This window comes from Mchenga conophoros, linkage group LG3 (assembly GCF_057382185.1).
Source record: "Mchenga conophoros isolate Kocher_MC1m ecotype Shallow Benthic linkage group LG3, M_conophoros_male_GT1.1, whole genome shotgun sequence".
Taxonomy (NCBI): Eukaryota; Metazoa; Chordata; class Actinopteri; order Cichliformes; family Cichlidae; genus Mchenga; species Mchenga conophoros.
The window spans coordinates 40,693,611-40,714,957 of record NC_140528.1 but is presented as its reverse complement, the minus strand read 5'-3'; the positions used below and the strand labels follow the sequence as shown (position 1 = coordinate 40,714,957).

The 21,347-nt window shown below is 42.8% G+C and overlaps 2 protein-coding genes and 1 pseudogene across 6 annotated transcripts in view; 1 reads left to right on the top strand and 2 right to left on the bottom strand.

Moving 5' to 3' along the window:
• Positions 1-9,726, top strand: part of LOC146578656 (uncharacterized) — a 29,795-nt gene extending 20,069 nt beyond the window's left edge. For 2 of the 4 annotated variants that reach the window (XM_085269108.1, XM_085269111.1), the window contains exons 3-9: positions 158-235; positions 1,046-1,132; positions 1,627-3,144; positions 6,258-6,425; positions 6,574-6,645; positions 8,143-8,216; positions 9,292-9,726. In XM_085269108.1, the coding sequence (XP_085125234.1) occupies positions 158-235; positions 1,046-1,132; positions 1,627-1,682 (221 nt within the window). In that variant the 3' untranslated portion in view covers positions 1,683-3,144; positions 6,258-6,425; positions 6,574-6,645; positions 8,143-8,216; positions 9,292-9,726. Of the gene's footprint in view, positions 1-157; positions 236-1,045; positions 1,133-1,626; positions 3,154-6,257; positions 6,426-6,573; positions 6,646-8,142; positions 8,217-9,291 lie in introns of those variants that run through there. The other 2 variants (XM_085269110.1, XR_014891518.1) reach the window with 2 other exon arrangements.
• LOC146578653 (uncharacterized) overlaps positions 1-21,347 on the bottom strand; it is a 563,460-nt pseudogene that overhangs the window by 502,125 nt on the left and 39,988 nt on the right.
• On the bottom strand, positions 16,408-18,459 carry LOC146578655 (uncharacterized). Of its 2 annotated transcripts, none has more exons than XM_085268845.1 (3): positions 18,221-18,459; positions 17,923-18,063; positions 16,408-17,772 (listed from the first exon to the last, which is right to left on the bottom strand). In XM_085268845.1, exons 1-3 carry the CDS (start codon positions 18,453-18,455, stop codon positions 16,511-16,513), a joined length of 1,638 nt encoding a protein of 545 aa, XP_085124971.1. In that variant the 5' UTR covers positions 18,456-18,459; the 3' UTR covers positions 16,408-16,510. The 2 variants fall into 2 exon arrangements, with proteins under 2 accessions (XP_085124971.1, XP_085124972.1); XM_085268846.1 differs by having other exon boundaries at positions 16,408-17,751.

Here is a 21,347-nt window from a genome sequence, read left to right as displayed (position 1 = left end):
AGACGCTAGCTGTTTTGCCATTAGTGTAGATGTTGGGTATCCAAGAGTCCACATTTCCCACATGCTCTTTATGTTACACCTTCCACTCGAGTTACTTATGTTGTAGCATTGAACAGAGGCCTCTTCTCATCCCTTGTCCTGTGCCTTCCTATTACAGTAGCCAACCTCTCATCAGTGTGTCCTGGTTTCTCAACACCTGACACAGCTCTTGGTAATGCGGGTGACGCCCAAGCTGGTATGGCTTCTGTTATCTGTCTCTTGTTCATACCTCAGGTAGGTTCGGTTAGCATGGGGGGAACTATCATAGGGAACCTTACTGGAAACAGACACCCTGGTCGGGAGTCTGAAACTTCAAAGGCGACTTGTGTTAACAGTACACTATCCAGCTGCATATATACATATATACACAAATGTGTTTTAGGAAGAATAAAATATCTCAGACCTGTTTAGTTCAACTGTTGCAGATCTACAGGTTTTGTGACTTTTGACGGAGCCATAATTGAGCATTAAATCTCTCAGCAGAGTTGACTATTATTTAGTTCGTATCAGGTAGACTTTACTATCACCACGATGTCTAAAGAAACAGACTCTTCACAGTTAATCATTCATTGATACAATGAAGTATTTTTACTTCTTTCTGTATGAGAAACCACAGAAATGACTTCCTTTTGTTGACACCAGTTAACTGTAGTCTGAGACTGATCAGACCTCTCACCACAGTGTGTCCTGATTTGGCTAACAGAAGTGTTCATGTTGTTAGAACAAGTTTGCTTTGTGCTCTGTGGTGAAGCGTCTCAGTCTGCATTAAAAGAAAATAGCAGCTTTGTGGTCTTTTGACTTCTATTCTCACTGCTTTCTGGCAACATGTTTTTCAGCAGAGGTGGTAAGAAAGGGGAAAAACAACTGTGAAAACCCACATCTGTGTATAAAAGCTATCATTCTGCCTAACCCGAAATAAAACCGTACTGCCGCAGCTATAGTGTAATAATAACACAATACTGTCATCATTGTACATGCAATCATTTCTGTTTGTTTCATTGTGCAGAGAGTGATTCAACTGTAATCTACTCAACAGTGAGAACACAACCCATCAATTATGAACAAGTAACAATCACAACACACAGGACCAGAGGTACAGCTACTCCTGTTTTTTAACTTTGGATGCAGCCAAGTGAGCTACTTGTGTCTGATTTCAGTCTTTATGTTAATGTAAGCTAATCTTGACCCAAGTTCACGATATCAAACTGCCCATCTCCCCGAAAGGAAACAGTTTTCTAGTTTTTTAGAACAATTGAGTTGGTCGGTTTACAAGTCTGAAGTGACACCACTCAATCAGCCAGTGAACAGAGCAAAGAGAAAGAGAGACAGAAAAGGTGGAATTATATGGCTTTTGTCATTTAATGTCATTTAATGCTGTTTATAAGCTAATTGCTACAGATCTGTGGGATTCAGGTTTGACCTTTGTGAATTGCTTCAACCTTTTATGAAGCAGTCGTAAATGAGCTGGTTCCCGGTAACGTCTGAAGTGGGACTGTGTGATGCAGAAAGGTGGTGATTGGAGGTCTTGATTTAACTGCAAAGCTTGTAACAATGTTTCCTGTTTGTACTGTTTCTGTTTGTGTTCAGACTTTAAACCAGAGCCAGACGTCATCTACTCTTTACTACCATTCCAGCAGAAGTAGTCCACCAGTCCAACCACTGATGTCCAGCTGCTGGTCTCTAACTGGTCCCCGCAGTACCTCAAACCAGAAGACATCCACATGTTACCTGTATCTTCTTTGTCCAATTATTTCGCCATTTCAAATTGGATGTATTCTGAGCAGAGTTTTAAACGTGGACTTAAAATCACCAATAATAATATAATGGTTTCTGTTGCTCTCATAGTAGTGATCTGTTTTCTATGTTAGATTAATAAAACGTTTTTCTAATTTGTTTTCTTCGTGTGGTTCTGTGGGTTTTACTGAGACCTCATATGGAAAATTGGACTTATCCCAGTTTAGTTGTGGCTAACACTCAGTTTATTTAAATCCAGGTTGAAGACCCACCTATTCTCAGCTGCATTTGAATAAAACACTAAATACACACTTTTAAGCTTAAATTACAAAACTTACATTTAACTACTGATTTTATCTACTGTTCTGATTTTATCTACTGTTTTTTTTTAATAAATTTTAAGTCATGCTTTTTATTTTTTTAAATGTCTCTGTAAGGCACTTTGAATCATCTTCTTGTTGAATTGTGCTATATAAATACATTTTCCTTGCCTTTCCTTGCCTACTATCCTTGGAAAGGTAAAATGATTGGCTAGAATCCAAAGTGTATGACATCTTAGGGACAAAAAAGTATAATGTGCGCTGCTTTTCGGTCTGGTTACCCTTTATATCAGAACCATGATGCCATAATGGCACCGGATACCGGTTCCCATCCCTAGTGCTGATGCAGCAGATCAGGAGGGTGACCACGTGGAAAGTGTCATGGTCCTGGGCCATGTTGGCCCAGTATTCTTAGTTTTCTTGTATTTTTGTATTTTGTTCCTTAGGCCATGTTTCCTGAGTTGCCCTGTTGTGTTGTTCCCTAAGTGTTTCCCCTTCATGGATTTTACCCCCTGTGTGCCCCTCTGTGTATCTGTGAGCCCTCGTCTCTCCTTATGTTTTATTCCATGTTTCCCCTGCCCGTTATGTCTGTGTTTTCCCCGTGCTCTCTCTCCTCCTGTCTGAACCTCTGTACTTCCTGTTTGACTCTGCCCGTCTCCCGTCAGTGTTATGTTCACCCCGCCCTGTCTCGTTATGGTTATCTGTGTCAGCTGTGTTCCCCGTGTGTTCCCACTTTCCTCGTTAACCCTCTGTGTATTTCTGTCTGCGTCTCCCTCTGTTCGGCGTCGCGTTCTCCCTCATGCTGCGTGGATTTCCCTGTGTCTCTCTCTCCCCGAGTGTTAGTTTACTTTTCCCAGTTTAGTTTTGTATTTTCCTACGTTCTGCCTCTTCAGCAATAAAGCTGTTTTTTGAGTTCATCCCCTGAGTCTGTGAGTTTTGCGATTGGGTCCTCATCCTGCCTGCCACACAGCGACCATGACAGAAAGAGGCAGTGGCAATGGAATGACTGGTCACACTTGGACTGCTTGGTTAGCGGCTGGCGGCGACATGGGTGGGTACGAAGACCGTCAGTTGGCTTGGCTGGCAGTGTTAATGTGACCTCTAGGGTAGTTCGGTGGGTTTCTGTGGACGGGCTGTCTTGACAGGCCCCAGATGAAGTCCTGCCAGACGTGGACGTGGTTTGGCTGTAGGACCATACAAGGCAGGACCAGATGGCGGCGTGGCAGCCGCAGACAAAAGCATGGAAGCTGCTGGTGGTGGCTGAACGGACTCCCCAGAGCTATCAGCGGACATGGGGAGGTGCTGGACAAGCTCTCCAGAAACCCCAGCTGACAAGGCATGAAGATTGTGTTTGTCTTTCTTTACTTTATTTCCTTAAAACATCTTACAGCCTATAAAGTCTGTGTGGTCTCCCACTTCCTTGTCACATCCTTAGAGCTGGGTAGTGACATGCTGTACATATAACAGGTCTAAAATAAAAACTTTTGTTCAAAGGAAAAATAGACAGGCATTTTGAAAGGTTTTTACAGAGACAAAGTTAAATGTTTCTCTACACGTGTTTCTTTACATTACAAAAAAAGTGGGTCCCTCACCCCTGTGGTGTATTCATTATGTCTTGTACCAATAACAAGAAACCACAGACTCAGAGGAAGAGGGCGGGCTTTACTTGGTGTCAGTGACAGAAAAAAAGCTCAAATGAGTGAGAAGGACGATGGAAACATCTGTGCTGTGTCTGCTCTGTAAGTAGAATCTGTGTTTGTTTGAATTCTTGTACTTTGACTGTCTGCTCTCCTGATAACTGATGATGGAGGAGAAGACATGAAAAACAAATCAGGCTGAATTCAAGTTCAAAACACCATGAGGACCAACTGCAGGTCTGAACTGACTATATTTTTAATCACTGATTTCCAGAAATCAGTGATTACAAGCATATTGCGATTCCCTGACTTACTCTTCTTAACGGGTCCAACAAAATCCATTCCGAGGCGCTCAAATGGGGTACCAATAATAGGCAGTGGTTGGAGTGGAGCTTTGGAAGGGACTTTGGAGGATGTCATTTGGCACTGAGGACAGCTCTTACAGAAGTAGGCTACATCTCTGTGGAGGCCAGGCCAGAAAAAATGTTGTTTAATGCGAGCTGTGGTTTTGTGCTTACCAAGGTGGCCAGCCCAGGGAAAAGACTGTCCCAAATTAAGCACTGTCTCTCTAACTTCTTGGGGGACCACTAGCTTCAGAAGTGAGCCCACCTGATGGTAAAGTATGCCATTTTGCAAGACACAGTCACTTTTGTTAATGCCTGCCTCCTCTACTTTGTCTTTCTCTATCGCTCGCTGAAAAAAGAAAGCTAAACTAGGATCAGTTTTTTGCAACTCTATTAAATTGACAGGAATTTGAAGTCGCAAAGCACTTCAAATTCCTTCAATGCACGGGCGACAGATCTGGTTGACATTCCTGCTGTCAGCATGCCAATTGCACGCTCCCTCATTGCTTGTGGCATCTGTGGCATTTTGCTGTGAGACAAAACTGCACATTCCAGGGTGGCCTTTTGTTGTGGGCAGTCTGAGGTACACCTGTGCACTACTCATGATGTCAGATCAGCATCCTGATGTGGCACACCTGTGAGGTGGGATGGATTATCTCAATATAGCAGATGTGCCCACTACCACACATTTGGACTGATTTGTGACCACTGTTTGGGAGGGATGGTTATATTGTGTATCTGGAATGAATTTTAGGTCTCTACGTCCATCCCATGGGGAATGGGAGCAGTAACAAAGGTGTTGCGTTTATATTTTTGTTGAGTGTACTTAGCAGGCCAAAAAAAGAGGTCAACTTAATATAACTCTACGGAAAGTAATTTCCAGAAACTTAAACAAAACAAAGTGACCTGATTACAAAGACAAACGAGGGTAGCTTTTATAATGATTTGGCCAAAACATTTACACACAATAGGGGGAAAAACAAAAAAAACCAAAAACACAATATTAACTAAGCACAGAATAATCTAACTAAACCATTTATCAGCTGGTGATAAATGTTTTCTACTGGCCACTCAAATACTTTTATTCTCCCTCATGGTGAAGTCTTTAAGAGGATGGATGTGGATGGACCTTCCACCATTTAAACACTTTTTTTTTTTTTTTTTTTTTAATTCAAACTTGGCATCAAATAGAAAATGAGCAGATATATAAGAGAGATAAGTTTGTGTGTTTGTCAGCTGTTTGTGTGGAGTTGTTCTTTATGTTCACCTCAAATCAACCTGAGTGTCATTTCTCTTTAGTTTTGATCTCACTGCTGAGCTGCACAACAAACCAAGGTCAGTAACCTTCTTCTGTCACAGTTTAAACCTGAGAAATGCTCACTGATATGACCTGATTGGGTTCATGTTTCACAATGGAGCTCACATATAAAACTGGTGAAATGAACAATTAAATGTTCCTTGAACATTTCTTACAGCATGTAGCATGATCAGTTTATAATTTTAACCCTCACAGCTCGTCTGACTGTGAGTCCCAGCAGCTCTCAGTTCTTTAAAAGAGACTTTGTGTCTCTGAGCTGTGAGGAGGACGACAGCTCTGCTGGATGGACTCTGAGGAGAAACACAAGCAAACAACAGAGGACTCAGTGTGGAGATGGGTGGGGAACATCAGCTGCTCCTACCTGTAACATTGTTGTATTCCCATATGACAGTGGAGTTTACTGGTGTGAGTCCAGAGAGGGTCCCATCAGTGACATGGTTAACCTGACAGTCACTGGTAAGCTGAGTGTGTGGAGTTAGTGTTGATGAAGCTGTGTGTAAATGGATGAAATGCTGTAGTTTGTCTCTGTGTTGAGGTGGATCAGTGATCCTGCAGAGTCCTGTCCTCCCTGTGATGGAGGGAGATGACGTCACTCTGCTCTGTAAAACAAAGACCACTCCCTCCAACCTCCCAGCTGCTTTCTATAAAGATGGCTCCCTCATCAGGAAGCAGCCTACAGGTCACATGACCATCCAGCATGTTTCCAGGTCTGATGAAGGCCTCTACAAGTGTGACATCAGCGGTCATGGAGAGTCTCCATCCAGCTGGATCACTGTCACAGGTGACACACTCACCTGTCTGTATTTCTGCAACTTTCAACATTCACAATGTGACGACAACTTAATGACTGTTTGCTTTATTTTAGGGGAACACAACACCACACCTCCACCTAGATCCACCTCCATCATTCTTCCTCCATCACTATCTCCTCCTCCTCTCTCTGTGTTGTCATCTGTTGCATCAGTCTGTGTTGTGGTTCTACTGGTGTTACTGGTTCTGCTGGTGAGACGATGTGTTCACAGGAAACCTGAAGGTGAGACTCAGACTTCCTGATCTTTCATGTCTGAGTTTGTTTAGTAGAATAAAGTTCACATTCATGATGATCACAGTAACAACTTGATTAAATGTAATCTCTGTTTAGATATTTAATTTGAAATATTTTTCATTTTGTAAAATTTCAGCAGATCAACAAGCTGGAGAAGATGACATCATCACACGTGTCATGTACCATGCTGTCAAAATACAAAGTAGAGGTATCGCTGTGTTTCCTACACTCGGTTTTTAGTGTTTTGTGTCTGTGTGTGTTTTGGGAGTAGATGTGTGGTATGTTTTATAATGTGAGGACATTCATAAATAGGTAAGGCATACTTTGCTTGAAAGTTGTAGTAACAAACATGATGGCTGCCACACTATCAAAGAGCCAATCAGCAGCTTAAACACAAAGTATATGAACATCAGAAAGTTTCAGCTTCTTTTTTATCATAGTAAGGATGGAGTTCAATATACTTATGGTAACTTCCTGGATTACTTTGTGGGGAATAAATTTCTTTAGGAAAGTGATTATTAGAGGAACAGCAGCTTTTTTTCACTTGTTCTTTTCACCTCTGCAAGTTTCTGCTTAGTCTGTTTATTGTTCTAATGAAGACTTATTAGAAAATCCTTACTAGAAGACCAGCTCACACATAAAGAGTAGAAGTATAACTTGTGTGGTTTACTTTATTTTCTATGACAAAGTCATCAAACCATTGAATCAAGTTTTATCAGATGGTGTCTGGTGACTCTGCATCTGCCCTTGTTTCCCTTTCATTTAGGCAGAGGTTATAAAATAACTTCACATTTCTGCTCAGAGTCAATATAAGACTGCTGCTGAGTGTTTGACTGGAGGTAGAATTAGATTTAGTCCATGAAGACTGTTTATGACTTTGGTGATATGATGAATTTTGAGGACATTATGAAGCAGTGAGGGATGATCAGAATTGTAGAAATGCAGATTATTGTAACAGTAAAACTATTTTTGATCAAAAGCCTGAAATCGTAACAATTAAGTTCACACCTATATATACATCTGTGTCCTTTTATTAAACATTGGCTAACTTAGACGAATGTTACCATGTGTGTTTCATACTGTACTTACTGAGTGTTGTTCACTGTGAGCTGGACTGTGTGTTTGTGGTCTGTGGTTAACTGAAGCTAACAGCTCTGCAGTCGTCCAGCATCCTGTTTCTGATAGAAAGAAACACTTCAGCTGCAGGTGTTTCAACACAGAGCTGCTCATTTTAAACACAGGAAGGAACGTGGAGACATAACTTGGAAAAGCGTTTCTCTAAACTCTGCACACAGACCATCAACTCATTGATGATAACAATTCATTTCAATTTAATTTATATTGTGCCAAATCACAACAACAGTTGCCTCAAGGCACTTAACAATGGTCATGTTGTGAGAACATGTTTACTTTGAGCTCTGTGGTGAAGAGAGTCAATGTGCTTTGAAAGAGATGGCAGCTTTGTGGTTGTCCACCTTGTTATTCTCAGAAACTCTCAGCAGTTCTTTGTGGTCAGTCTGTGTTTCTCAGCAGAGCTGTTAAAAAGAAAAAGAAACTGTACAAAGGTGCTGATTTGTTTAAAGAGATGTCAGTTAAAGTTTTCATGATGCAAGATTAAAAACATTGTACTACAAATAATAATAAAATAAAGTTAGATGTAGTAGTTGTACCTAATGTGTTTTTTTTTTTTTTTTTATGTATTCAGCTGCAGTCTATTCAGAAGTGAGAACTGAAGACATCACTTACCAGCCAGGAAGCATCAGAACAAAGAAGGCCCAGGTAAAACTGCTCTTTACTTTAACTTTGGATAAAGGTCACTCTGCTTCCAGGCATCCTCCTAACCTAAGCTAACACAACCACAACACGATTCAAGTTCAGATCTCAGATTTGTGAAGGATATCACACTCACACTTCTCATCTCAAAAGCAAACACATAATATATAAAAACAAAAAACCTGTTCCTATAAAAAGAGACATGGACAGAAAAACGTTAGATCAGTGATAGAGGTGCTGTCCTTCTCTTGAAACAACAGTCAAGAGTTTGATGTTACATAACTTGTAAGATTTAAAGACTTTTTGTAAATCTAATTGGATTGACTGACTACAAACAAAAAAAGCCTCCTGATAGTCACACCTTTGGTATCCCTTTCAAAATCCTGTCACCTTGTCCTCCAGTTGTTGCATTTACAAGCAACAGCTGAAGAAAACTTGACCTCTGATCTTGACCTTGGAGGTTAATGATACTGAGATCTGAACTGATCCAAAAGTGTCAGTAGATGTGTCTATGATATCAATTTGAAGCTCATATGCCACCCTGCTCAAATTATCAGATTCACAAAATTAGGTGTCCACACTGTCCGCCCACCAGGGTGACAACAATACCCCATCAGCCTGTTACATCTGAGAGGTAAAAACTATTTTGCACAGCAGGAAAAGCAGATTCTGACAGCAGCCTGGTACTGTTTCTATATAAGCTAATAATGATTATCCCCCAGGGTTGCAGTTTTGTGATGCTTAGCAGTATTCCTAACAGCAGAAAGGTAACAAGTTAAAATCCATGTGCTTTTATGTGTGGATGTGCATGTTCTCTTGCATAGTCCAAAGACATCCATGGGTTTATTTTAATTTGTGATTTCAAACCGAACGTACGTGTGAATATGAGAGTTTGTTTCAGGTCTTTGGGTTCCAGTTTGACTTTTGGGAACTTCAAAAAGCTCTGATCTGAGCTGGTTCCCAGTAAAATCTGAACTGGGACTGTGTGTGATGCAGAGAGGTGGAGATTGGAGGTCTTGGTTAAACTACAAAGCTTGTAATCATGTTTCCTGTTGTTTGAACTGTGTGTGTTTGTGTTCAGATTTTAAACCAGAACCAGACGTCGTCTACTCTTCACTGAAGTAGTCCACCAGTCCATCCACTGATGTCCAGCTACTGGTCTCTAACTGGTCTCCCAGCACCTCAGACCAGAGGACATCCACATTATATTATCTTTTTTTTTTTCCCTATTCATGGTCACTTAACTGTTTTTTGTTTTTTTAATATTTCATTGTGTATTTCACCAGTGTATCACATGGAACATCACACTTCACTGATTATCAGTGCAGATAACAAAGAATATGCATTAAACCAGAACCACACTCAGTCATCATTCAGTGGCTGCACAGAAATGATTGAGTAGAGGATGTATGTGTTTGAGAATGACTTTGTTTCCTTTGTCACCCAGAAACCAAAAGCAGCCACTGACACGACAATGATTCCTTTTGTTAAGTTTTAAAAGCAAAAATTAAATAAAACTCTCTGGTTTCAGGTTTCTAATTGTGAGTTCTTGTTTTTTTTTTTTTTTTTTTTTTTTATGATTTCACATTCAAAATTCAGAGGAATATTGACTGTTAGTCAAATCAAATTAGGCAATTTGAACAGATGCAATTGGACTACATGGATATTTTTTTCTGTTGTGATTCATCACAAACATATAATAATAGGAGTCAGTCTTTTCAATGTTAAATGTTTATCTGTCTATTTATTTCTAACATCCCTGTGAAGCATTCAGTGTCACACTCAGTAGTTCAGATTAAAAGCAGAGCTGAAGTGTTAATGGCTAATAAACAACAAACTCACGAACATGTGACTCAGGATCTCAAAATCTGAACCAGCCCAAAGCTCCTCCTACTAATCTTGTCAGTGAAGCTTGAAATGGCCATAAGTCATTTAAAGTCTGCTGCCATCTACTGGTAAACTACTAACTTCATAATTTTCATAGATAACCATTTCAAATTACTTGTCAATTTTATAAGAAGCTATAGTTCTTCATTTTTCCCAGGCAATTCCTTCATTTGTGTCCTTAGTGAGATGACAGCTTTTTAACAACATCTCTAAAGACATGAACAAAAACTCTACTAGCTCACCTGGAGGAACGCTCTGTTGATGATGTCATATATGAATGTGCCATCCTGGAAAATGTTTCCAGTCTTACTGGACTGCAAGTACCATCTTATTAATCCAGGGCTGATAAATACACAGAATAGGCAAAAAGTGAGTTTTGTTATTTTTATTTAATGGTATTCTACATATAGCACTTTATAAAATATGCTTCATATATATATACATATATACACACACATATATACATATACATATATACACACATATATACATATATACATATATACAATAACAGCAGCCGTACAAGTATTAAATGGAATTGAAGAAATATAATGTCCAGTGTTGTGCAATCCACATTTGTAAGTGTCTTGTGCAGTGCAAATATGCTTAAAGTGATTTAGTGATGAAGTGATTCGATTAGATGACCACGCATCTAACCGAATTAGTGTAAACAATGTCCAGAATGTCCAGTGTGTGTGTAAGAACTGTATGTGTGGGTCAGTACTGTGTGGTGGTGTGATTGAGAGACCATATTGCCTGCGTGAAGAAGCTCCTCCTCAGTCTCTCTGTGTTGGTCTTCAGGGAGCGGAATCGCTTTCCTGACCTCAACAGAAAGAACAGTCTGTTGTTGGGATGGCTGAGGTCCTTCACGATCTTCCTGGCCTTGGTCCAGCACCGCCTGCTGTAGATTGAGTGCAGGTCAGGGAGCTTGGAGCGGATGGTGCGCTCAGCTGACCGCACAACCCTCTGTAGAGCTCGTCTGTCCTGCTTGGTGCTGTTCCCGAAACAGGTTGAGATGTTTCCCGTCAGGATGCTCTCTATGGTGCACGAGTAAAAGTTCCTGAGCACCTTGGAGTGCAGTCGGAAGTCTCTCAAGCGTCTGAGGTGGTAGAGACGCTGTCGGGCCTTTTTCACCACGGTGTTGATGTGACAGGACCATGACAGGTCCTGCGTGATGTGAACTCCGAGGTATTTGAAGCTGTCCACTCTCTCCACTGGGCACTCGTTGATGACGGGGGTCTGGTAGTTCCTCTCCTGCTTAGTGCTGAAGTCCACTATCAGCTCCTTTGTCTTACTGACGTTTAGAAGGAGGTTGTTCCTCTGGCACCAGTTCTCCAGATTCCTAATCTCCTTCAGGTAGGCCGTCTCGTTGTTATCAGAGATCAGGCCCACCACGACGGTATCGTCAGCAAACGTAATGATGGTGGTGGAGCTGGTAGTGGCCACACAGTCATATGTGTACAAAGAGTACAGCAGGGGGCTCAGAACACACCCCTGGGGGGCTTCAGTGCTGGGAGTGATGGAGGCTGAGACATGTCCGCCCATCCTTACTGCCTGTGGTCTTCCAGTTAGGAAGTTGGCGATCCACTGACACATAGATGGGCTGAGTCCCAGATGCTCCAGCTTGGTGGTGAGTGTGGAGGGAATTATGGTGTTAAATGCAGAGCTGTAGTCTATGAAGAGCATTTTAACATAATTCCCCCTTCTAGTGTCCAAGTGAGTGAGTGATGTGTGGAGGAGATGAGAGATGGCATCGTCTGTGGAACGATTTGGACGCTAAGCGAACTGTAGTGGGTCCAGTGTGTCTGGTAGTGAAGAAATGATGAAGTCTCTGACCAGGCGTTCAAAGCACTTCATCACTACTGAGGTGAGGGCTACAGGGCGATAGTCATTGAGAGAAGCAGGGTGGGGTTTCTTCGGGACAGGAACAATGATGGACTCCTTGAAGCATGTGGGGATCACAAACTGAGATAAAGAGATGTTGAATATCTCAGTGAACACAGGTGCTAGCTGGTCGCAGTCTCTGAGGATACGACTTGAGATGCCGTCTGGTCCTGCTGCTTTCCTGGTGTTCACACTCTTGAAGGTTCTCCTCACGTCATGCTCGGAGATGATGAGCACGTTTCCGGTGTTGGCAGTATCTTCCTGTCTGCGGCCGTTAGCGCCGCTAGCACTAGCATCGTTGGAGTCCTTAGCTGCAGCCTCGAAGCGAGCATAGAAGGTGTTCAGCTCATCTGCCAGGGTCACGTCCGCATTCGTCATACCGGTTGTTGGTGCTTTATAATCCGTTATTGTCCTTAGTCCCCACCACAGGCTCCTAGAGTCACTCTGTTGGAGTTGTGACTGTAGTTTCCTCCCGTAGCGCTGCTTCGCCTCTTTCACCGCCTTCCGCACGTCATATGATGCGGCTTTGTACAGGTCTAGGACTATTTGTCAGGCCTTGAGGCATCCTGTTATATTCATGAAGGCCAAATGGGGAGGAGAATGCCGTGTATTTTTTGTCGTCCTCGTGGAGTCTGACATTGTAAAACCCCGATGTGAGATCCATTGTAGAAAAAAAAAAAACATTCCCACCAAGTGCTGCGAGGGCGTCTGACTGATGAGGCAATGGATATGCATCTTTAACTGTTCTTGCATTTAACCATCTAAAGTCATTGCATATGCGCAGGTCACCATTTGGCTTAACAACTAAGACAAGGGGGGATGAGAATTCACTCTGGGACTTACGGATTATCCCTGACTCCTCCATCTCATCTAGGGCAGTGCGAAGCTTCTCGTAATGGCATGGTGGGACCCGTCTGTATGGCAGTCTGAAGGGCTTGTCATCCACCAGGCGGATTCTGTGGAAAAAGTCAGCAGCCTCACCGCAGTCCATTTTGTGCCTTGAAAAGATGGACTCATACTGCTCAACACTTAGAGCCCCCGAGAGCAGCCATTTGGCTTTTCTACCTTTAAAACCCGCCTTCCAGCCAAATGGCTGGTAGGCTTTTAGCTAGGCTTTAGCTTCAGCCAAGTGGAAGCTAAATTGTCTAGTCATTCATATGTAAATTAGGTTGTTATCTGGGAATTCTGGAGGGGAGTGGGGGGTGTGTGAATGAGGGGGTGGGGGAGCTGCTAAAAGCTGTGAACTTCCTTTTGTGTTCGTCTTGATGCATTCTCAATCATCCAGGGAAATAAATCTCCAAAATTCACCAACTTGGAGTGTTTCAGTTTCAGCAGGGAGCTTAGCCCACACTAAATGTTCAGACAAGGGCTGCAAGGTGACGCGTCTCTTAAGCTTTGCAGTGCCAAAACTTGGAGGCATTGCTCTGCCATCACAGTCATCAGAATAGGACAGCAAAGTTGCCAAATGAGGAAAAGCATCATCCTGGGTACCAACAGTCATTTTTAACTGTGAAATAAGCCACTTTATCGCATTTCTGCCCAGAATCATGTCATCAGCCTGGCCCGGAACCACCAGAACAGGAATCACCACCTTAAAGCCATATATTGACACTGTAAGATCATACGTAGCAGAAGGTGTAACGAGGTGACCCCCACAACCAACAATGACAACGTCTTCACCTGAATGTCTCTCAATATCAGGTATCGATTGTGAAAGTTTCTCATCAACTGTTTCACTTATGGTGCACGCCATAGATCCACTGTCCACTAATGCTTTAAGAACTTGTCCACTACTAGTAGTCACTGCAGAGTAGAATAAGCTATCAGTGTTTGAGAGCCTATGCAAGCCCTGTGCAATCAGTGTTTTATTTGGTGGGACAATGCCACTGTAAGTGGAATACAAAGTGTCATAATCATTAATATCAGTCATGTCCAAGATGGGATGCTTACTTGCTGGATCTGCGCTGTCCTCCCCTCCACGCAGATCGTTCAGTTTCCCTGATGACCACTGGAAGGAGTACACTTGCCCTCTGAGCAGTTAAGTATCGAATGACCAGGTAGGTGACACAGGAAGCACAATCTGTTTTCCCGACAGTGCGTGAGTGTGGAGTGGGAGCTATCTCTGCAGATGGAACATGGTGTGTCATCTAAGCCCGGTATTCTCGGCAGTCGGGCACTCTGTCGCCTGGCATTAGCTCAAGCATAGCCTGGGCCTTGAAGCAGCACCTTCTCTAGCATGCTGATCAACCTCTCAATAGGGCTTCGGAGTTGACGTCACGCCGCAATGCATTGTGGGAGCGCAGCTCCATTTTCGGGGTCTACGATCCAAACAAATACACTGTATTGGAACGGCGACTACGACAAGAAACATGCTTAAAAGCAGCTCGAAAGAAAACGGACGGTATAGAGATCGATTGCGTCCAGAGGCGAAGCAGCGGTATTTGAAAAAAATAGAGTGCATCGCAAATCTGGACCCATACGACATACGGCAGTGGAGTAAAGACCCAGACGACTTACCGCCACTGTCCTACCCCGATATCTTCACCTATCTTGTTTGTGGAGTAAGTGCTTACACTGCGAACCAGTTTCGTAATTACAAGTCACTGGAGGCGCATATCCAATTTACAAATGGCTGGGTGCAAGATTTGGCTATTTTCAAGCCGCCAAAATCTGAGTACGTCGTCATTCATACCAAGGTAAGTCAGCTGGAGTGCATCGAGTGACATAGCCATTTTCCACCCCCCACCATAATTAATGTTAAATCTTTATCATTGAACTGTTAAAATATCGTTATCATATTATGTGCCCATAATTGTATAGTAGATGCAAATTAACACATTGATAATCGGGCAAATTATTAACGCCAATCAGTGTCCTCCCTGTCTCATTTCATTTATTGTCTTTACATCAACCTTGTCCTTGCATGTTACAGGTACTGCACTCCCAAAGATTGAATGAACCTGCATTACGACCATGGGTAATTGTAAGCACCACAGGGAAGGTCGAAACTGCACACTGCACCTGTATGGCCGGAGTTGCTGAGACCTGCACCCATGTCGCTGCACTTCTGTTTAAAGTGGAGGCAACAGTGAGGATACGTGGCACAAAGACAGTCACAGATGAACCAGCCTACTGGGTTTTGCCGGGGAACACAACCAAGATACAGCCAGAGGTTGGCCATAACATTGACTTTACATCTTCAGCAGCACAAAAAAAGACTCTTGATGAAAATATAAACGGACCGTCTGTGGTGAAAGGCAGAAGAAGCCGTCCTTCAAAAAGAAAGATTCCCTCTGCTACGTTTGAGGAGTTGTCACCAGTGTTAGACACACTTCAAAAACACAATAAAGCAGTGTGTTTGTCTGGATTGGAGAAATACTACACATCACACACTGTACAGTCATCCACATTACCACTGTCTCTGGCGTGTTTGCACAGCACAGGTGCACAGTCCCTTGGCCTTACCGAGCTACAACTGCACTGCGTAAAGTACATAAACACAGCTAAAGTAACTGAAGAACAGGCAGAAGCTATTGAGGAACGCACAAGACTGCAACACAAGAGCCCAGAATGGTATGTTTGGCGTGCTGGGAGGATCACAGCTTCAATGATGCACGCTGTGTTTGCCACCACTGTAGAAAAACCCGCCATTACTGTGGTTAATCGTGTTTGCTACCCTGTTAACTCTGTCTGTAATGTGCAAACAACTTGGGGACTGGAGCATGAACAGGATGCTCGACATGCCTACACCCAGGTAATGTCAGCATGTCACAAAAACCTACAGGTCCGTATGTGTGGTTTCCTTGTTAACACGGCTTTTCCTGAAGTAGGAGCATCTCCTGATGGACTAACCACGTGTGAATGTTGTGGGAAGGGGTGCCTAGAAATTAAATGTCCATTTAAATACCGATGTGACAGCATTCAGGAAGCGTTGAATGCACATGACAAAGACTTCTGCCTCGAATTGACAGCAAAAGGACTTAACTTGAAGAAGACACATCGCTTTTACTCACAAGTGCATACACAGGTCTTTGTGGCCAACGCAAAGCACTGTGACCTCGTGGTATGGACACAAAAAGACATGGCAATTTTACGCATCTTACCAGATGTGCACTTCTGGGAATCACATTTAAAGAAAGCTCAGGAGTTCTTTCAGAAGGTGTGCCTTCCTGAACTTGTAGGAAAACATTTCTCTAAGCGAAATGCAGCCCCGTGTGGTCACAACGTTTTTTCTTCTGGTGTCTAGTTTTTTGTCAGAAGTGCATTGAAATATGTATAACTTGATTTCAAACGTGCAGCACTTACCATGTACCAATTGTCAAAGTGTGAAATAAAGAGTGCAAAGCAGTTATTTGTTATCTTGCTTTTATTATAACGTAATTTTAGTGAAACAAAGAGTCCAAAGTGATGATAAACTTTCGCTTATAGTATACAGGTACAGAAATGGTTACATAACGCAATGTCAATGTGTTCATACAGTCACACATACAAAAAACTAAAAAGGTTTTCCTTTTCTAAAAAATTATTAATTAACAAGTACAAGTCTCATGTGTGCCTGGTTTCACTACCACACTGGGGCACATGTTAACCAAAACACAACACACCCTCACAATTTTATCAAGGAAGGTAACGTCTTCACCCTCACATGGAAGAAGAGAACGGATTGGCATGGTAGTATGTAGCATTTTGAATTTGTTGCGCAAACTGCCAATTACTCGTTCAACATGGATTCTTAGGTGTGCAATGGCTCGTGTATTTTCTATGTCCTTGGCATCTAGTTGACAGAAGCCCCTTGTAAATGCTGGGATCTTTACCTCCGCACACATCATTCCCACCGCATCTCTGATGTCAAAGCCTCTGTCAGCCAAAACTACATCCCCTGGTAACAGCTTGTTAAGTATGCCACATTGCTCTGTGATGTGTTTATCTGATGCACGGCCCCCCCACCCCTTAGAAATGAATGAAATTGCACCTTGTGGAGTAATCCTGATCAGATATTTCATGGTGTGTGTACCCTTGTAGTGTGAGTACGTTTGAGCACGAGCCTTTAAATTAGATGGTCGTTCTGTACGAATTTCAAAACAGTCTACAATGATGGCTACACGATTTCCAAAAGTGTCCGTAAATTGTGGTGGCATTGTTGCTTGCAAACAGTGCCTCTCTGGCCAGTGTACAAGTATTCCAAAGCGAGCATGCAACACGTCAATTGTATCAGAAAAGACAGAAGAAAGAGTTTTGTAGGAGACATTGAATAGATAACTAAGATGCTGGACAGGAAGATCAAGTCTAAGTCGCATAAGTGTGAGTAAAAGCATTTGGAAATGCGACAGTTTCTTTGATGCTGTTAGGAAAGCTTTTACATTCTCGAGCACGGACATAAAAATAGCAAAACAAGTAAAACCGGTGTAATATTTCACTTTTTCCGTGTCACCCTTTAAAAAGTTTTCATTGAGCTCTGTCTTGTCCAACTTTGATTTAAGCTTTCTGTTCTCCTCCAGCAGCCGGTTTATTTCTGCTCTGCTCTGTACACAGTGCACACAATCATTTGTCAGTTGTTGATCTTCTGTCTGTTTCTCTCTGATATCAATGTTTTCTGCATCAGCACCCGTTACCTCTGCTTCTACTTGTCCAGCACAAATTTGTCCCTCAGCCAAAATAACAAGGTTGTTATGGTGTTGCTCTTCGGTGGTGTCCATCTCTGGCTGCTCTTCTGTGGTAACTTCTGCTGAGGCTTCACCTTCACACTCTGCTGAGGCTTCACCTTCACACTCTGCTGCTCCATTGTCAAAGCCTGTCCAATAAAAAGAGTGCAAATACACAAGGGAACTTTTAAATGGTTTATACATTAAGGCCGTATGAATACTCAAAAATGTTTGTGTTAATTGACTAAGATCAACTTTTAAAATAAGAGACTGTGGCTGGGGGTGCGGTTGTCGTTTACCTCCAAATAGTACTTTATTTTGTTGACGTTGTGTTCGCCTCCTGTGACGGTCTGAATGTGATGTTCGGATTTCGGAGTGCCCCATGTGTAGCGTTGGTACCCAGTCTGGATTTGTTTGATCCATTTCATAGGCAGGCTTCCCTACAGTTGTGCGAAACAATTAGCGAATCGTTACATAGCACATATGTCTGCAAAGTCACTCCATTCGATGTTTGATCGCAATTTCTATAACTTCCGAGACCATCAACGGTAATATTATTCAGCTATAAAGTGTGATAAGAACATATTTAGAACTTACCGGAATGAAAATGTCGTGAGCACACCAACTGATATCTGGAGACGTAACAGAACTTGATATCAGCTCGTCTCACGGCTGCTATCCAGGCTAGACGCCTTCGTTTGGTAACATCCGATACATGAGCTCCTTCACGTTGCTTCCAGGTTGGGAAAGCATAAAAAGACAATCCAACCTTATTCCCGTGCCGGTCGTAAGATCGAACATTGCAGCCGAGCACACAGCAAGTATGAACCATGGCTATGCTATCGCTCCTAGCTTAGACCCCCAAAATGGTGAATCGGGCCAAAATCCTTTCCACGCCCACCCCCGTGACATCACGCTCCGAAGCCCTATAGCAGAGCCATCCTGACTCACAGCTGGCCTCTGCTCATGGTCAGCCAAGCAAGGAGTAGCATTTGTGCTAACCTCTGCCTTATTCACAAAGACACAGTTACCCTTCTGTGGAGGAGACTGGAACCCCTTACCCAGGTGATACTCATCCAGTACCTCCTGAACTTCACGAGATGACCATTTATCACATGTTTTGGTTCTAAAAAAAAGAGCAAAGTCTCTGCAGGGGCAGTGTCTGATGAACATGCGTGCAACCTCCACACCAGAGTTCTCAAAAGATTTCCCCTGCTCCTTAAGACAGTTGCCAACAACATCAGCAGCCTTGTTCAGCCTCAGCCAATACTCATATGGATCCTCTCGGTCCTTCGGTAGGGTGGAATAAAAGTCAGCCAGGGGCACAGACGAGCACTGGGTGGAACTAAAATGTTTGTGCAGAAGTCTGTAGATAGCTTGTGGATTATGCTGGACATCAATTCCACCATTCCTCACACCAAATTTCACAACATGTTTTGCCCTGCCTCTCAGATGCATCAAAATCTCCTCAGCTTGGTTTTCTCGAAGAATGCCACTCTTCTTTATGTAACTCTGCATGGCTTCCTGCCACTCATCAACAGACAATGAGTCCGAACTCTCCCCCCGAAACACAGGTGGGTCTTTAACCTGTCGTGGAGCCACCAGCTGGACTTGAGAGAGATCTAGTGAGCGGCTGGAGGGGAGACCTGTTGTTTCATGCGCCACCTCAAGACATGTATATGTAGCAGATGCAGGGCTCGAAGTGTGTGGCGTAGTCAGGTGTGACAGAATGCTATCAGCCAGGCGTTGCCCAATTTGTTGCACAATGTCGCTCATTTGGTCGACTAGACTCACATCAGTTATTGGGGGGTCTGAGGTAGATGACTTAGTGCACTGTACTGACTGCGACTCAGCCACCAGCTCACAAGAACTATCTGCTGCTCTATGCCCCACCCGACAGTCACCCAGTGAAAAAGGAACAGTTGTGAACCCTCTACCCCTACCCACAACAAGGGAAGTCACATTTGGGGTGTCATCAGAGTCACTTAGATCCATATCTAGCAGGATATTAATAGAGCTAAGGTGGACTTAATACAATATGGCAATATACAAAGCCAATATAAAAGTATGTCCAACAGTCCCCAAAGTTTGATTCCGTTACCCAACAGGCTAAAGAATAAGGAAGTTGATGCTCCACGATGATGCTGCGATGAGAAGACACCAGCCCGATTCAGCAGCGTCACGAACAAGTCACGGCACCAATGTGACCTCTGTGTAGGGTCTTCTCTGGTCTGCATTCACAACAAAAAGGCAATGGTTAGAATGCTCTCTTTTTAATGTCGTGCGCAATCAGCACAAAATCTCGCAGGAATCCTCCATTATTCTCAGGATTACATTTCCACTTGCAGTGTGATCGTATAGTGGTTAATTTATACAACCAAAATAGAAAAACTTCAACACCATTAACATTGCATGTTAAATTTCCCAAATGAAAGGAATATAGAAATATATTTTAAAGCTGTACATGAAACAATGTAAATTCTCTAAACAGTGTGGCACAGTCACATAGCTGCATTCACAACAAAAAGGCAATGGTTAGAATGCTCTCTTTTTAATGTCGTGGGCAATCAGCACAAAATCTAAACGGGAAAACAACAACAGAGTTAGCTAACTATGCTCCCATTTTGTTTCCTCTCCTCCCAATAAATAAATCTCACATAAACGTGCACTCAGTTCAACATAAAGACTGGAGAAATGACCCGCAACAAATGATGTATAAACAACAAAAATAATCGGGTCAGACTGTATTACTTTAACAGCCTGCGATATTATTTTTCCTCCCCACGACATTTGTGCATTCCTTACCTCGCAGGAATCCTCCATTATTCTGAGAATTACCCAGAATCCCTTGCCCTTTGTGAATGTTGCAGGGTGACTTTTTCAACAGTAGGTGGGACCAATGTCCCATTTAGCGGGATTTAACTTCAACTCTAATTAACTATGTTACACATGTCCCCCGCCGCGAGTCCCGTGTTGTAGGCAGCGGTGCGGGATCTCAGAGTGTCGCGGATGGTTTTATCCACCCAACACCAATAAACTAACAACCTTCAAATTAGTAGATAACCTGTTCTTCCTCCTGAGCTACAGGCACTCCTACATGAAAGCATCAGGTTATTTGGGGCTATCTTGATGTTGCAGCACTTTTAGATGTGTCAAAACAGATAAACTTGATTCACATTAGTTTGTGGTTCCAATTCAGCACATTAATATCTAATATCGATTTAGTTGTTATCAATCTCTGGCATCCTTCCACAGCAATTCTTTTTGCCCCATCTTCTATGCCTCACCCCCAACCAATCAAGGCAGCTGTCTACCCCTCCCTGACCCTGGTTCTGTTGGAGGGTTCTTCCTATTAAATGAGTTTTTCCTTACCACTGTCGCCAAGTGCTCACTCAAAGGAAAACATTTGATTGTTGGGGTCTCAGTGATTTATGTTCAGAGGCGAGTAAAGCCCGCCCTGTTCCTCCTGCTCAGAGGAAGAGGGCGGGCTTTACTTGGTGTCAGGGACAGAAAAAAAGCTCAAATGAGTGAGAAGGACGATGAAGGAAACATCTGTGCTGTGTCTGCTCTGTAAGTAGAATCTCTGTGTTTGTTTGAATTCTTGTACTTTGACTGTCTGCTCTCCTGATAACTGATGATGGAGGAGAAGACATGAAAAACAAATCAGGCTGAATTCAAGTTCAAACACCACGAGGACCAACTGCAGGTCTGAACTGACTCTTTA